Here is a 16,943-nt window from a genome sequence, read left to right as displayed (position 1 = left end):
TTTCTCTTAGAATTTACCCTAAAAGTTATAGTAATTGTAAGAGAATATGGTATGGAAAGAATTTTATTAGAATTTCTCTGATTAATAATTATCACATTCAAAATAATAATATTTATCACAATAAAATATAAAATATATTTCATTAATTTTACTTTACGGTTTAGTAAAATTAATAAAACATGTTTCATATTTTATTGTGATAGATATTATTATTTTGAATGTGATAAATATTAATTAGAGGAATTCTAATAAAATTTTTTCCATACAATATTATCCTACGATTACCACAATTTTCAGGGCAAATTCTAAGAGAAAATTCTCTCAGATTGTGATTATGTGTTGTAATTTGTAATCAGTTATTTATTACAATAATTTTTAATCAAGTGCGTGAGTCAAAGTGTCAATAGAATTTATTACAAAAAAATGATTTCATTATGCAGTGTGTCACAGTGTGTCAATATCGGATTGTATCCAGTCAGGCAACAATTATTCGTCAAAGGACATCAAACATCTTTACAAGGTAAGAATCAGTGAGAGAGAGAGAGAGAGAGAGAGAGAGAGTGTGTGTGTATACGCGTACACACACACGCACACACACACACACACACACACACACAAAACGCCGCGTGTAACAAACAGCTGATCACTTCGAGCGCCCACGTAATCGCCCGCGTCGGATAATGTGTTGCGCCGCTCCTGATTACCGCCCGTACTCGTGCTGTAATTCGCTAACTATTTCTTTTTATATTTCAAAAACTAAGCTTCAGATAAAATTTTGGCAAAGGAAAAATCGTCTTAGAATTGAGTCAGGAATACGACATTTTAAGGACAAACGGTTGTTTTGAATCACCCTGTATATATATGTATTTACATTTTTTTCGTAGGAAACATTTGTCTATTTATTAGGAGGCACTTCTCCCCACGATCAAATAAAAGCTGGACTAGAAAAAATATTTACTAATAAATTGGGTACAAAATGTTCTTGGATGGGTCGCAAAGGCAACTTCGAAGTGAACACACTAATAATTATGGACATTTTAAAACGTATATAGAAATGTAAAAATATATAATTATAAAAAATTAATGCTTTTAATAGCATAATAATTGTACCGGTACTATATTAACTTTTTTTTTGTTACATTTGTAGGATCGACTAGAAAACACTTTCCATTTTTGACAGATAAACAATTTCAGAACTATGTGTCAGCTTGGTTAAGGCACTCAAAAACGCGCTACGACAGAGAACTAGTATGTTTTACGTTTTACTTGTATATTTTAGTTTTCGATATAACAACATATTTATTATTACTTTTATTTTTTACAGGCAAAGCAACAACGTCAATAAGTTTTATCATTTTTTAAGTATCACAATAATAGTTACTTGTGTATTTAGTGTATTCATGAATTTTTTATTTTTACGTTAAAATCAAAAGAAATTAATATTTTTATATTAAAATGTTGGCTTGTATTAAAATTATTTAGCGATAAATGAATGCAATTAGATGATAACTTATATATATTACTAAAACTTCTTATTGCCCACATTAACAGCACTGACCATATTAGTTGTGTTAGCGATTTGTGTTATTATGTATCTTATAAGTTAATTATATCCCCCATAGCAAAAAATGTCACAGTGACATCACAATAAGCTCACAATAGAGTCACAAGGTGACAAAAAAATGTAATGTCACTGTGATGTCATTGTGAGATTATTGGAAGGTAACAGTGATATCATTAATCACAATTGAAGTGATATCATTGTAAAATGTCACATTGATATAACTAGTATATCACGAAATGTAACAATAAGGATAAAAAAATCTGTCATAGCAAGAAAATGTCACAGTGACATCATAAAGATGTTCTGCTGTGACGATAAAATATATATTTAATCGTCACAGCACAACATCTTTATGATGTTACAGTGATATCATCAAAAATGTCACATTGATATAACTAGTATATCACGAAATGTAACAATAATGATAAAAAATCTGTCATAGCAAGAAAATGTCACAGTGACATCATAAAGATGTTGTGCTGTGACGATCAACAATTAAAATTAGAAAAATAAAGTTTAATTTATGATATATTTAATAAATAATTTATATTTATTTATTTATATTTATTACTGCTATAACTAAATATATATTAGGGTGTCCAATTTAAAATAACACGTACACCACTTCAAATATCTCTTAAAATATTCATCAAATAAAGGGCATCATCTACTTTATGACCTCCTTTGAATCAAACAACTTTTATTTGAAATATTTTTCTTTAAAATAGTCGCGTTCAGCAGAATGACTGCTAAGTTGTCATCTTGTCAAGACTTGACGTTGATTTGTTCTAAAAGTAAAAGAATCAACACGTCACCGTTAATGGACGCTACTTAATGTAACCTAATCTTACCTAATCCTAATGCAAGCGTGACCGTGTAGGCGCGTACACGTTGCCCAAAACGCTCTGCAGCGTATACGCAGTCTGTTGGTGTACCAGCACGTGTTTTTTATTTGCATAAGAGGACATTTTGACTCAAAATAAGTGATCTCAGAAGATCACTTAGCAATAAGAAGTGATTTAACAAAGTGAAAAACATCAACATAAAAATTAAGGTTAGTATATACAATATTTTTTATCTTATGTTTGTCTTATATTTTTTTCATATTTATTGTAACAAGATATCTTTTTTTCATTGTATATGTATATTTAGGAAAAAAAATATATTTTGTGAAAAATATGGGTCGCAAACGAAAACACTCAATATTTTATAGTGCAAGACATAAACGAAGATTAGTTGCAAGAAACACAGTAACAGATATGAATATGATAACTCATCAGACTGATTCTGCGGATTCTATGGCAATAATTAATAATAATAATGATCAACTAATTGTTGTTGATGAGAATGCTTCGTCTTTATGTGATTCTGATAAAGTATACTCAGATAGAAATCTAAATCAATATTATGATGAAAATAATATTAACTTTTTGAATGAAAATAATGCCTGTATGATACAAAATTACACGGATGCAAATAAGCTGCAAGCTATAGTCGATAACAATTATGAAAATCTGTGTTTAAATGATAACGAAACTTTTATACATGACATAAGTAAATGGGCTATTGAAGAAAAGATATCACTCAAATCACTCCGTCACCTTTTACAGATATTGCAAACACACACTAATTATACTTTGCCTAAAGATCCACGTACATTATTGCAAACTCCTAAATCAACTGAAATTATACAAATTGAAAACGGAGATTACTGCCACTTAGGTCTCGAAAAAGCTCTTCTAAAAATTATTGAAGAACGTAAAAGATTGAATTTTGCTCTTGATAACATTCAATTATTTATAAATATTGATGGTTTACCTATATATAAGTCTTCCACAAAGAGTTTATGGCCAATATTATGTGCAGATAATATTATAAACAATGTATATGTCATTGCCTTATATTATGGTGAAGGAAAACCAAAAAATGCAAATGAGTTTTTAAAAATGTTTGTAGGTGATGCTATTGCTTTTATAAATAATGGGATTGATTATGAGGGACAGATCATAAAAGTCGAAATTAAAGCAATAATTTGTGACGTTCCTGCTAAATCATTTATTTTAAATGTAAAAGGACACACTGGATATAATAGTTGCACTAAATGCATTATTGAAGGTGATAATATAGAAGGACATATATGTTTTCCATACACATCTAATATGATGTTACGTAATGATAAAGAATTTTTTACTGGATCTTATAATCTTGATTATCAAACTGGTGACACAATTTTAAAAAATATACCAAATCTAGGCTTAGTTACAAATGTGCCACTAGATTATATGCACCTGGTATGTTTGGGTGTTATGCGTAAACTTATTATGTTATGGCTTTCAGGACCACTTAAGATAAGATTATCAAATTCAGACAAAGAACAAATTTCTAAGAAACTAATAAAGTTACGCAATTATATTCCTTCTGATTTTGCTCGAAAACCAAGATCATTAAAGTATATCAAACATTGGAAAGCCACAGAATATCGGCAATTTTTATTATATACAGGTCCTATTATATTGAAAGGAATACTACAAGAAAATGTATATTTAAATTTTCTAACATTACATGTAGCAATCACAATTCTTGCACATCCTACTTTAACATATCAAACTTCTATTATAGAATATGCAGAAAATTTATTAAAACATTTTGTAAAATCATTTCAAGTTATCTACGGTTCTAAATATATTTCACATAATATTCATAATTTATTACATCTTGCTGCAGACGTAAAACAATTTGGTGCTCTGGATAAATTTAGTGCATTTAAATTTGAGAATTATATGTCTACGTTAAAGAAATTAATTCGTAAAACTAACCAACCATTACAGCAATTAACAAGAAGATTTGCAGAAATTGAGACAATACATAATAATGAAACATTCAAAATATATTCAAATTCATACGATATGGAAAAATGTTTTACACGCTCTCATTGTGATGGTCCTATTACGAAAGATTTCATTTCTGTACAACAATATAAAATTTTTTGCAATAATCAATATTATATTAACTGTGATGATCCAAAAAATAATTGCATTTCTTTTGAAAATGGACAAATAATGTCAATTTTAAATTTCATTAAATCTAATGACAATAAAATGTATGCTATTGGCAAAGTACTTGTGTTAGTGGAAGATTTATATACACAGCCTATTTCGTCATTAACTTTAAATATTGGTATCATGTCTGAATATTCTCATCTTCAGACATGGGAGTTTGATAAAATTAGAGCAAAAATGTTGAAAATGCCTTATAAAAAAAATTATATTATATTTCCGATGTTACACACAACTGAATAATACATGTTTAATATTAATTTGCATTTGTAATTAAATAATTAAACGTAATTATAATACTCTAATATAAATTGCAAATATTATTATTATTATTATTATTATTATTATCGTCACATTTTTATCATATTATTTACATCATAGATTATTTATAATTTCAATGCTGATCAATTTTTATTTACAGTTATTATGGCGTATAATATTGTGGAGTTCGAAGATGGTTTACAAATTGTTCCTTCTGAATGGTTAACTGAAAATAATAAGGAATGTAAATGGCCATCATATACAAGTCAAATTAAGATAAATAAAGCAATTATGAAAAGAATATTTCCTTCTGATGATTGGCAATTATATAAAATAATCCGTATTTTTGGTAGCAGCGGTTAGTAATATAAAAAATGTATTTTATTTTTTTATCAAAAATTATATAAATTAAAATTATAATATATATGTATTAAAAGTATATATTAAAATTTAAATTTTAAGTGATATTTGATTATAAAATATATAAAAACAAAAATCTAATTTTTAATATTCAAAAATTTTATACGTTTTAGATACATATGATAAAGCTATAGACAAACTTAAATTAGCTGAACAAATATCCGATATAGATGGTGATGATGGAAATAACCTCAAAAAATCGAGATATCAACGAGCAAAAAAAAATACAGGTTCATCTCCTGATAATTCTGATACAAGCGACACAAGCATCAATAAATTAAAAACTCGCAATGATTTAGAGTTAGATAATTTTCCTAATACACCAAAAGCTTTAACAATAAATAAGAGCAAAATCTGTGAAATAAAGACACCATTAATACAAGGTGATAAGAAAATGAATCGAGTAAAAAAAATTTCAAGTTCTTCTGATAATTCAGATAGAACTGACACAAGCAATGATTTAGATGAAGCTTCTAATATATCAAACGATTTAAATAAAAGCAAAATGACTTATGAAATAAAAAAACCACTGATAAAAAATTATAAGAAAATAACTAAGCCTCCGATACAAATAAGTAATGAAAAAATAATTAATATTCAGTCTAAAAAGTCTGCAGTTACATATAGTAAATCTATAAGTTCACAAGAACATCGAACAGCAAATAAAGATGACCTTGTTCCACAAAATTCAGATACAATATCTACATCCGATACTTGTAATGCTGAGATTGATGTAGGTAAAAATATATCTGTTATTAATTTTAAATTTTTGTAAAAGCTTACCTATATATATATATATATATATATTATTAAAGTTTTAACTTTTTTTATTTATATCACTGTAAACATATTTAAAATGGTATATAATTCGTAATATTTATATAATCTGACAATGAGTAGATATACAATAATATGTGTCAATTATTTTTGCAGATTTTCATAATTTAATTATCAGGAAACTAAATGCAGTATTGTTAAATCTTACAACAATTGATGAACGTTTAATAAAGTTGGATAATCACATAAGAAAAAATGAGGAAACGGATTTAAAAAAAAATGAACATTATGATTTCGATTTGCCAGCAGATACCGTAGAACAATTACAGAGAATTGATAATCAATTAAAAAACAAATGTGTTGCTGCAGAAATGGTATATACAAAATATTATTATTTTATACTTACGATTAGAAACATTTTATTGAAATGTCTTATAAAAAGCAATATTTTGGACATATTTATTTATTTATATAATGTTAAATAATTTTAAAGAAGTTAAAAGAAAAGTAATGTTAACTTTTTTTATAAGAGAAAAACAAATGTTTATTATTTTGATATTTTTAGATCATAAACTAATATTAATTAAATTATTTTATATTTTTAGACAAGACAATTGAGCTTTTTAGGAGGTAAGGATCATCATGATGTGATTTCGTACATGATGAAACATATTTTAACAAATAAATTAGCAATGGAATATAGTTGGGCTGGTGCAAAATTGAAAAATGCCTTTAAAAATCTTCGCATTACTATATGTATCATAAGTAAGTATATAAATATTTAATCACAGAAATGTTTTTATTGACATATTTTTGACACTTTATATATAGCATTCTATGCATGGTTATATTGGATGATGCTATTAAAACTCTAATATCATTATTCAATAATATGTAATCATAGGAATATAAAATAATTTTGAATAGTATATATACATATATACATATATATATATATATAAAATTAAGTCGCTTTAAATTTTTATATAATCTATAACCACACATATCTGTTTAAACTTGTTGTTAGATGCTGCGCGAACTTCAAGAACCAATTTAACAAATAAGGAAGTTGAGGATATAATTGCAAGATGGCTAATTTTAACCAAGCAGAGATTTGACCGAGATTTGTAAGTTATATATAATATACCTCAATTTAACTATTTTATCATCTTATCTCAAACTTTTTATTTTTATAAGAAACTGATTTTAAAGAGGGTGAACACATGCACTATCTGTTCATTATTGCGTGTATTAGTTTTTTTAAATTAAATACAACATTTAAGAACTTATTGTTATTTTTGTATAGAATATTTATTGCAGAATTGACTTATTGCACCTATGTATAACAATCACATATTTCTTTTTAGGAAAAAGGAAGAACAAAAGAAGAGATGCGAAAATGAGGAGATCTAAACAAGAAAAGGACAGGTTATTAAATAGAATAATTTTAATATATAATAAATAAAATATTTGAACGTTTATTGTTCGCGAACGCGCTGCGTGAACAAAGGATCGCGCTGCACAAAGGCTGAGTCACTTTTTTGTAAAACAAAGACTTTAATAATATCACACACGTATTGACAAAATACTATAACAACTTATTACAAAACCTTAATTATCTTTACAGTGAAATCGGAATCAAAAATCAAAGTGCGGAATAGCGGCGGTCGTCAACGAATTTTGCGGTTTATCTGATAAGCGGTTTGCGATATGTTTTCACGACGGAAAAGCGATAAAGCTGGCAAGCGGGGTGAGAGCTCCTCATTTATAATTTCCGGAGCGGAGCCCACCTTCGTGTGACGCGCCAATAATTTTGCGTCTTTTTAAAGTTGCGCGAGGTGACCTGGGCGTATTACGCGTAATTGGCCGCTGTCAAATTTGACAGAACAACGGCTGTTAGAAAGCATGCGCGAGCTGGCAATCACGATGATTATTGGCGAAACGAGGCGCCCGTGAGAAGCCGCGCATGCTCAAGAAAATATAATTATTCGGCGGAACGGTTGCGACACCGTTAATTGTTTATATTTCGAGCGTGTTTTTATACGACAGGATAATTTGTGTCGCGATATGTTTTCCAGAAAAAAACATATAAAAAACGATATGCCTGTTGACTTGCGGTCGGAAGCGAATATTCTAGAATATTCCATTTAAAAATATAATATTTTATTACACAAGTAGTTTTCTATTATGCGTTTCAAACATTCCCGCCCGCCTTGTCGCACAGTGACAACATATTGTGGTATTTCGGTCGCGGAATCGCAAGTCGATAGTGATCGATGGTGGGGCAGGCGCGCCGGCGCGGCGAGGTTCACGTGATGATCGCGTGTAAAGTGAATCGATCAGCTGAGCCGCGGAAACACGTGGTGATCACGTGTTGCGAATCGATCAGCTGAAACGGCGAAAGTATGTGGCAGATGTGAACGGCGAGTGACCGATGCAGTGAGCGGTGAAAACGAGACAAGTGTTATAGTGAGGTGGTGAGTGAAATGAGTGAAGCGTGACAGTTGATATGGTGCATGACGTGATGATCGTGTAGTGAGTGATGCTATGCGTCAACGTGCGGTGTAGGAACGTCGTTCACGCCCAGAAGAAACACGAGCTTGACGAGTGGGCGCACGAGCTCGGACGTGGCCGTTCGGATCGTCACTACGCGTGTAACTCCATCGTCCCCGGGATGCAAACGCGATATGCGAGCGAGGGGCCATCGGTTCGGGGGGGTGATCTCGGAGCGAACGAGGCAGAGATCGCCGACGTGGGGTGCAGGTGCATCCTTGAGCCACTTGGTGCGTGGGGCGAGTCCGTGCATGTATTCGGATGACCATCGCTGCCAGAAGTGATCCCTCATCCGCTGCAGATGACGCCAACGTGACAAGGTGGACACCGTCTGCTCTGTCAATGACGGTTCTGACAAGGCGAGGAGCGGTGTCCCGATGAGGAAGTGACCGGGGGTCAGCGCCGAAACGTCCTCTGGATCATCTGAGAGTGCCTGCAACGGACGTGAGTTAAGACAGGCTTCAATTTGTGCAAGGAGTGTGCTCAACTCCTCGAACGTGAGGGTGGTCGCGCCGATCACCCGACGGAGGTGGAACTTGGTCGACTTTACGGCGGCCTCCCATAAACCACCAAAATGCGGGGCCGCTGGCGGGTTGAAGTGCCAGCGGATTCCTTGAGCGGTGGCGGCAAGGATGACACTTTGACCTTCGGCTGTCGCTGCGTTGAAGAGACCTCGCAGCGTCCGATCTGCTCCGATGAAAGTCGTGCCACAGTCGCTGTAGATCTCAGCACACAGGCCCCTGCGGGAGACGAAGCGGCGCAGAGCGGCGATGAAGGCCTCCGAGGTGTAGTCTGAGACGACTTCTAAGTGAACGGCCTTTGACCAGAAGCAGACGAAGACTGCGATGTACCCCTTGTGCGCACGGTGTCCACGCCCCTTGCTGGTCCGGAGGAGGATTGGTCCCGCGTAGTCCAAGCCGGTGCTGAGGAACGGTCGAGTTGGCGTTACTCGCTCCCGAGGAAGGTTACCCATCGGAGGCTGTGGTGTGGCGGCGCGCCATCGAGTGCAGGTTATGCATCGGTGTAGCTGCTGTTTGACGGTAGTCCTTCCTCGAGGCACCCAGAAGCGCAGGCGGAGCAGGCCGAGAGTCAGTTGCACACCTCCGTGCAGCGTCCGTCGGTGGCAGGAATCGATCACCAGCCGAGTCAACCATGATGCCGCCGGGATGATCATTGGATGTTTCTCGTCGAGTGGTAGCTGAGCATGTTTGAGACGTCCTCCGACGCGCAGCACGCCTTGATCATCGAGGACCGGACTCAACATCGCTAGGTGGCTTCGTGGTGGGCTAGTGCGTCCAGCAGAAGCCGCAGCTACGTCCGTAGGAAAGTGGAGCGCCTGCACCACTCGCAGCCATCGAAATAAGGCGACGTCCAGCTCGTCCGGATGCAATAGACGGCCAGGTATGGCGTCACGTCTCGCCTTATTGAGCCATCGCCGACACCATGCCGTAACCCGCAGCAGCCTGTGCAGCGTTGGAAATCGGAGGAGGAGGTCAGGTTCTGCCGAGACCGGTGCCTTGATTACCAGACCGGTGGCTCGCTGCTCCGGGAGGTCATCCTCTGGGACGTCGATGTTTGAACCCGGCCATGCAGTCTCGTCTCCTGAGAGCCAGGTAGGTCCTGTCCACCACAACTCATGATTGATTAATTCAGCAGGAGTAACACCGCGCGATGCGCAATCTGCAGGATTCTCTCGTCCAGCGACGTGTCTCCATTGAGCGTCTGGAAGCAGGGTCTGGATCTGAGATACTCGGTTGGCGACGAAGGTTTTCCAACGAGTGCTGTGTCCGCGGATCCAATGAAGTGTGACCCTTGAATCTGACCACAGATGCACCGGCGTCGTTGTCAAACCGAGAGTAGCGCGCACGTGGAGCATGAGCGTGGTAAGTAGAGCTGCTGCACAGAGTTCCAAGCGAGGTAACGACACCTGCTTGACAGGCGCGACCTTCGATTTTGCCATCAATAGGTTGATTGACGTTTTTTCTGTTGCAGCGTTGCGGATGTACACCACGGCGGCGTATCCTCGCTCTGAAGCGTCGGCAAACCCATGGAGCTGCAGTTGCGAATGGTCGTCCCCGGTGTTGAGCCAGCGAGTTACACGAATGTTATCCAATAGAGGAAGCTGATCCAACAACTGCCTCCAGCGGTGTGCGTCCTGATCAGGCAGCGGAGAGTCCCAATCCAGCCGTTGAAGCCACGTCGTCTGGATCAGGATTTTGGCTCTGATGACGACAGGCGCGAGCCAACCCATTGGATCAAAGAGCCGAGCCGTTTCGGCTAGAACTCGTCGCTTTGTGAGATCAGTGACTGGACGTGGACGAATTGAGAAGGAGAACCAATCGCCTTGAGGATGCCATCGGAGGCCCAGGGTAGCGTGACTCTCTTCTTCCCATGAGTGCGGCCCACGTTGCAGCTGATGTTCTGGTGGAATTCCTGTGAGCACCTGAGGATCGTTGGCGGCCCACTTTCTCAAAGGAAATCCGCCCGCCGTGCAAAGACTCCGTAGTTCCTGCTGAAGGTCGATAGCATCTTCCAAGCTATCGGCGCCGGTGACCACGTCGTCGACGTAGCAGTCGTGTCGCAGTGCCTTGACTCCGCGTGGATATCGTGCCTCTTCGTCTGCTGCGAGTTGATGAAGAGTCCTGATGGCGAGGAAGGGTGCACACGCTAGCCCATAGGTCACGGTCCTCAGCTCGTACTCGTGGACGTCGTCAGCGCTGTTGTGGCGCCACAGGATAGTTTGCAGGCGACAGTCCTCCGGATGCACGAGGATTTGTCGGTACATTTTCTCGATGTCCGTGACGAGCACGAACCGATGCCAACGCCAACGAAGTAGGACGTCAGCGAGTGCTGGCAAGAGATTGGCTCCAGTGAGGAGGTGTGCGTTCAGCGACTCTCCGGACCGTGTGCGCTGGGAGCCGTTGAACACGACCCTGAGCTTCGTGGTCGTGCTTGACTCCTTGAGGACCCCGTGATGCGGTAAGTAACACCTGGGGCTGCCAGTTGTTGTAATTGTGCTAACCTTCTCCATATGTTGTAGGTTCCCGTATTCCTCCATGAAGTCTAGATAGAGGTCACCGAAACGACGATCTCGTGCTCCTTTCCGCTCCATGGCATCCAGTAGGCGTTCAGCAGGTCGACGAGTCTCGCTGAGCGATGTCGGCGGCGGTGAAGTAAATGGCAGCCTCACCATGTATCGTCCACTGGACGTGCGTGTGACCGTGCGCACGTAGATGTCCTCGCATCTGGCTTCATCGGCGGTAAGCGGTGTCCCAGTCACTGGCTCGTGTTCCTGCTCCCAGAAGCGTCGAACCATGTCAGCGAGGTCGTGGTCTGCGGTGCACTGGAACGTGCTGCGATGTCCTTCGGTTGCTGCTGCATCGTAGCCCCCGGACAGGATCCATCCTAAGCTCGTCTGTTGGGCGATCGGCATCCGTGATCCGCCCTTGCGAAGACCTTCCTCGAGGATCAATGCGTAAACTTCTGCTCCAAGAAGTAACTCCGCAGGATCGTCGTCCAGGAAGCGCGGGTCGGCCAGTCGAAGTCCTTGGATGTGAGGCCAGCTACGATCTTCGCGTTGAGAGGTACCTTGCTGCAATGAGATGCGAGGCAGCACAAAAGCAACCACGCGGAGCTCGACATTGGTCACGTCAGATGTGATGTCTAGCGTGACCTTGCCACGCGCTGATCCAGAGCGAGTCCCTCCGATGCCAAAGATGGACAGATCTGTTGAAGCTCGAGGCAGCCGAAGACGCTGAGCCAGTGCCTCAGAGATGATGGACACCTCGGAGCACTGGTCTATCAAGACTCGAACCTCGTGTGGTGATCCGTAGCGATCAGCGATCTTGACGCGAGCGGTTGCGAGGAGGACGGCCTTGTGTGTTTCAGTTTGCCGTGCCGTGGCCAGTGTGGTGGCAAGTGAAGTGGCCTCAGCAGATGGTGTTGATGTGGCTGCCCCGTGCAGCATGGTGTGGTGTCGCGCGTTGCACGTGAGGCAGTTCCTTTTTGACTGACACCGTGCTAGGAAATGATTGCCTAGGCAGTTGAAGCACAGTCGGTTGGCCTCCACGAACGTTTTCCGCTCAACCGCGGTCTTGGCCTTGAAGCCCTTGCACGTCATCAGTGTATGGTTTTCACGGCACAGTACACACTGAGGTGAATCTGTGCCTTGGTGCTTCGTGACGTGCGCTTTGACGAATCGTGATGTCTCTCCAGATCCCTTTGTGACACTCCTCGGTCGTGCGGCGTTGAGTGTCAAGATCCGTCGACTAATGAAGTCGAGAAGTGCCTCGTTCCGTGGTGGTTCGGTGGGGTCTGAAGTGGTTGACTCCCATTCGAGACGAGTGCGTGCGTCGAACAATTCGACGACCATGTGGTTGAACAGATCCATCCCGTGCGAGTTGATAGGACGTCCGATGCTCTCCTGTGCGTTGACTGCGGCGGTGACAGCGTTGTGAATGCGGCTCAGCTCCTCGGCGGTATCTTCCTTCATCTTTGGCACGGCGGTAAACGTGGCAAAGTTGGAGCGGATCAACTCTCTTTTGTTATTGTAGTGCTTGTCCAAGATTGCCCAAGCGCGATCGTAGTTGTCACTCGTGACAGGTAGTGACTTTATCAACTTTTCAGCCGGACCTGTCAGACACGAGCGGAGGTGATGAAGGCGCTCAATGTTCGAGATTGAATTGCTGCTCACGACTGACAGGAAGAGATCGCGAAAGGATGGCCAGTCAGCGTAGGCGCCAGAGAACGGCGGCAACTTGATGCGCGGCAGCGAAGACTTTGATGCGACGTCGACGGATGGAGACACGTTCGGCTTCCGAAAATGTTCGGTATAACTATCTAAAGTACTGCGTTGTGCAACGTACAGATTTTCCGTATCGCCATGTAACTCCGACTTGTAGTAATCGCTCTCGCAAAATTTTTCTTTCAGAGCCGCTCGAATGAGATCATGCTGTGTCTCGAATTTCGTCCACAGCTGATCTAAGATTCTGGTGCGTGTGGATACGGCACTGGCGGTGATGTTGGTGGTGCCCAGCTTCTTCAAATATTCCACGGAACGTGAAATGCGGACCTGGATCTCACGTTGACAGTCGATCAACGTGTTCACATCCATGGTGAACTAAGAGCGCCCACGAACTACACGAAGTCACGTTCACAAACTTGCGGGTGCCGGCGAGAAGTATCCGGCTCGAAGGACCAGAAATATGTTCGCGAACGCGCTGCGTGAACAAAGGATCGCGCTGCACAAAGGCTGAGTCACTTTTTTGTAAAACAAAGACTTTAATAATATCACACACGTATTGACAAAATACTATAACAACTTATTACAAAACCTTAATTATCTTTACAGTGAAATCGGAATCAAAAATCAAAGTGCGGAATAGCGGCGGTCGTCAACGAATTTTGCGGTTTATCTGATAAGCGGTTTGCGATATGTTTTCACGACGGAAAAGCGATAAAGCTGGCAAGCGGGGTGAGAGCTCCTCATTTATAATTTCCGGAGCGGAGCCCACCTTCGTGTGACGCGCCAATAATTTTGCGTCTTTTTAAAGTTGCGCGAGGTGACCTGGGCGTATTACGCGTAATTGGCCGCTGCAAATTTGACAGAACAACGGCTGTTAGAAAGCATGCGCGAGCTGGCAATCACGATGATTATTGGCGAAACGAGGCGCCCGTGAGAAGCCGCGCATGCTCAAGAAAATATAATTATTCGGCGGAACGGTTGCGACACCGTTAATTGTTTATATTTCGAGCGTGTTTTTATACGACAGGATAATTTGTGTCGCGATATGTTTTCCAGAAAAAAACATATAAAAAACGATATGCCTGTTGACTTGCGATCGGAAGCGAATATTCTAGAATATTCCATTTAAAAATATAATATTTTATTACACAAGTAGTTTTCTATTATGCGTTTCAAACATTCGTCGCGTTTATTATTACGTTTATTGCACAGTTTATTATTATTACGTTTATTTATAGATTTTATAGAGTTTATTTTTGCATATGAACTTTTTTTATTTTGAATGTATTAATTTCATACACAGTAATTATATATATATTTTATTATTTAAATGGTTACAGTATTAAATACATATGCATAGTTGTAAGTGCAATAAAGTAATTATTAAATATTATTTTTTAAATATAGTATAAAACGAGAAAAGTTATAATAATATATACAGTTGAATATTAAAGTAATTTAAAGTTCTAAGTATTTTAGTACTTTTATGCGTAGCTGTAGCATAAAAAATTAACAATCACTATGTTTATTTTATTAATGCCTATATATTAAAAAGTTATGCACATTTAAGTTTTCTAACAATTGTATCAATTTTTTTTCATAATTCTGATAAAGTGATAACTAGAATTTAAAAAAAATTACTTTAAAAATGATTTATTATAAGTATTAATTATATATGTTAGTGATATAGTTATTAAATATGATTAAATGATGTGATTTAACGTAAATGTGTATTAAATGATAGTTATACACCCACACACACGTACATATATAATAATATGGCTTATATTTTTTGGAACGTATATATGTATGATTTAAAAAATAAAAATGTAATTAAATAAATTACATTTATAATCTTTGAGACAAGCATATGACTACTGGCAGGATCAACCAGGGAGCTTCGTGTTCGGTTACTCGCAAGGGAGTAACTCGCGAGCGAGCCCGAAGACTCGTCGCTAGCTCTTTTTCGCGCGCGCGCGCGTTCGATGCCGAAACACCGACGCGCGCGCAACACGCTCGTATGTGCCATTTTATTTGCCGCCGGTCTTGCTCAGCCGGTCGGCGACACTCTGCTGTGTTTAACGCTATTATGTAAAGCGTACGAGAGAACGACGGAGGCGAGAGTAAACCCCCGACGCCGCCGCCTCTCCTCTTCTTCCTCCTCCTCTCCGTTCAAAAATCCACAAGATCAAAATACTCGTGTTCTTATTCTCCCAAATGTTATGATGCGCGGTCTCGAGAGACCGCGCGATTCACCCTGACGCTAGATCGACGATGCTTAGACGTCGAGGACTGTTCTGTCTGGTTCGTACGCGTTTAACCGCACACGACCAGCAATAAGATTTCGCTACGGCGTACAAAGCGAGCGGGAAGAAGCAACTCTTCCCGCAAACTCGTATCCGTGGAGTAGATGCTCGGTAAGCGCGACGATTCCGCTGCTGCGTACGAAACGAGAGGGAACCGCGCGGCCAACACACTAGAGGCGTGCGCGCCACATAAGAGCCATTCGGTCTTGCGACACCGACTCGTGGCAATGCTGTGCTCGTAATAAATAAGTGTGCGTTAATTTTGCGCGCGTTCGGCGACGAACGAGAAGAGCCGCACCGTAATCCCCGGCGAAGAGGAATACGAGACGACGCGAGAGTCGAACGTACGTTCTCGCGAGACACGCAACCTCCAAGCATGAGAAGACTTGGCGGCGGCGCGTTCTGCGACGATCGTATATTATTTTATATATTCGTGGTTTCCAAATCAAACATTTTATATAAATGTTCTCTCCGTGTCAGAGTCGCGACTCGACAAAATCCGTTCTCGACCCGTTCGGGCGATTCTTCGTTTGTCAACGTCGAGAGCGCGACACGTACAATATTAATTTCTCCTACCCTCTTATAGTACCCAACCGACCGGCCAAGCGGTCGGCGACGGTACGGAGAGCGGTCGAAACACGCCGGAGTGGCGAGAGACTCGAGAAAGTAGGTTTACGACTCGTCCGGACTCGCTCGACTCGTTCGACGCGCCGAGCGCGACGTATCTCTTATTAAAAAAAGGTAAAGAAGGCGACCAGTTAAGGGCACGCCATTAACAAAAATTATCCATTGCAAACCCATGTACAATAGAATTGTATGAAAAATTATCGATTATAAACCCATGTACAATCGTAACAAAAGTAATGAAATAAAAAAAAAATTGCGCCAAGTGAAAGTAGAAACTTGTACCAGTGGAAAATTAAAGTTGCAGACATATATAGAGTCGTATAATGAATCAATAAAAATTTAAATTTGCAAATGTAGAATTGTACCATAAAAAAACTTATCTTTTAAAAAAAAAGATAAACAAGATGCCAAGTCCATGCGCCATGTGAAAAAGTGTTAAACAAAAAAGTATTTTTAAGTAAAAAAATCTATCAATTGACAAAAATTTATGTTCTAAAATTAATATCTCTACAAAAAGTAATGTCCAATTATTGCGCGAATAAATAAACATTTTTATAAAAAATTAAAATTTAAAAACTTATGCAAATTTAAAATTAATATAAAATAAAAAGAAATAAAAAAATTTTAGTTAAAAA

At 39.2% G+C, this 16,943-nt stretch overlaps 1 protein-coding gene across 1 annotated transcript; it reads right to left on the bottom strand.

The window, feature by feature from the left end:
• Window positions 1–8,623: 8,623 nt before the first annotated feature.
• LOC114929817 (uncharacterized) lies at window positions 8,624–13,744 on the bottom strand. The gene has a single exon (XM_085479537.1). The coding sequence runs from the start codon at window positions 13,742–13,744 to the stop codon at window positions 8,624–8,626; it is 5,121 nt and encodes a 1,706-aa protein (XP_085335663.1).
• Between the last annotated feature and the right edge of the window lie 3,199 nt (window positions 13,745–16,943).

Source organism: Nylanderia fulva, unplaced genomic scaffold (genome assembly GCF_048542155.1).
Source record: "Nylanderia fulva isolate GAGA-0341 unplaced genomic scaffold, ASM4854215v1 Scaffold1215, whole genome shotgun sequence".
NCBI lineage: Eukaryota > Metazoa > Arthropoda > Insecta > Hymenoptera > Formicidae > Nylanderia > Nylanderia fulva.
Note: the sequence above shows the minus strand (reverse complement) of the source record. Positions and strands in the feature narration are given on the sequence as shown.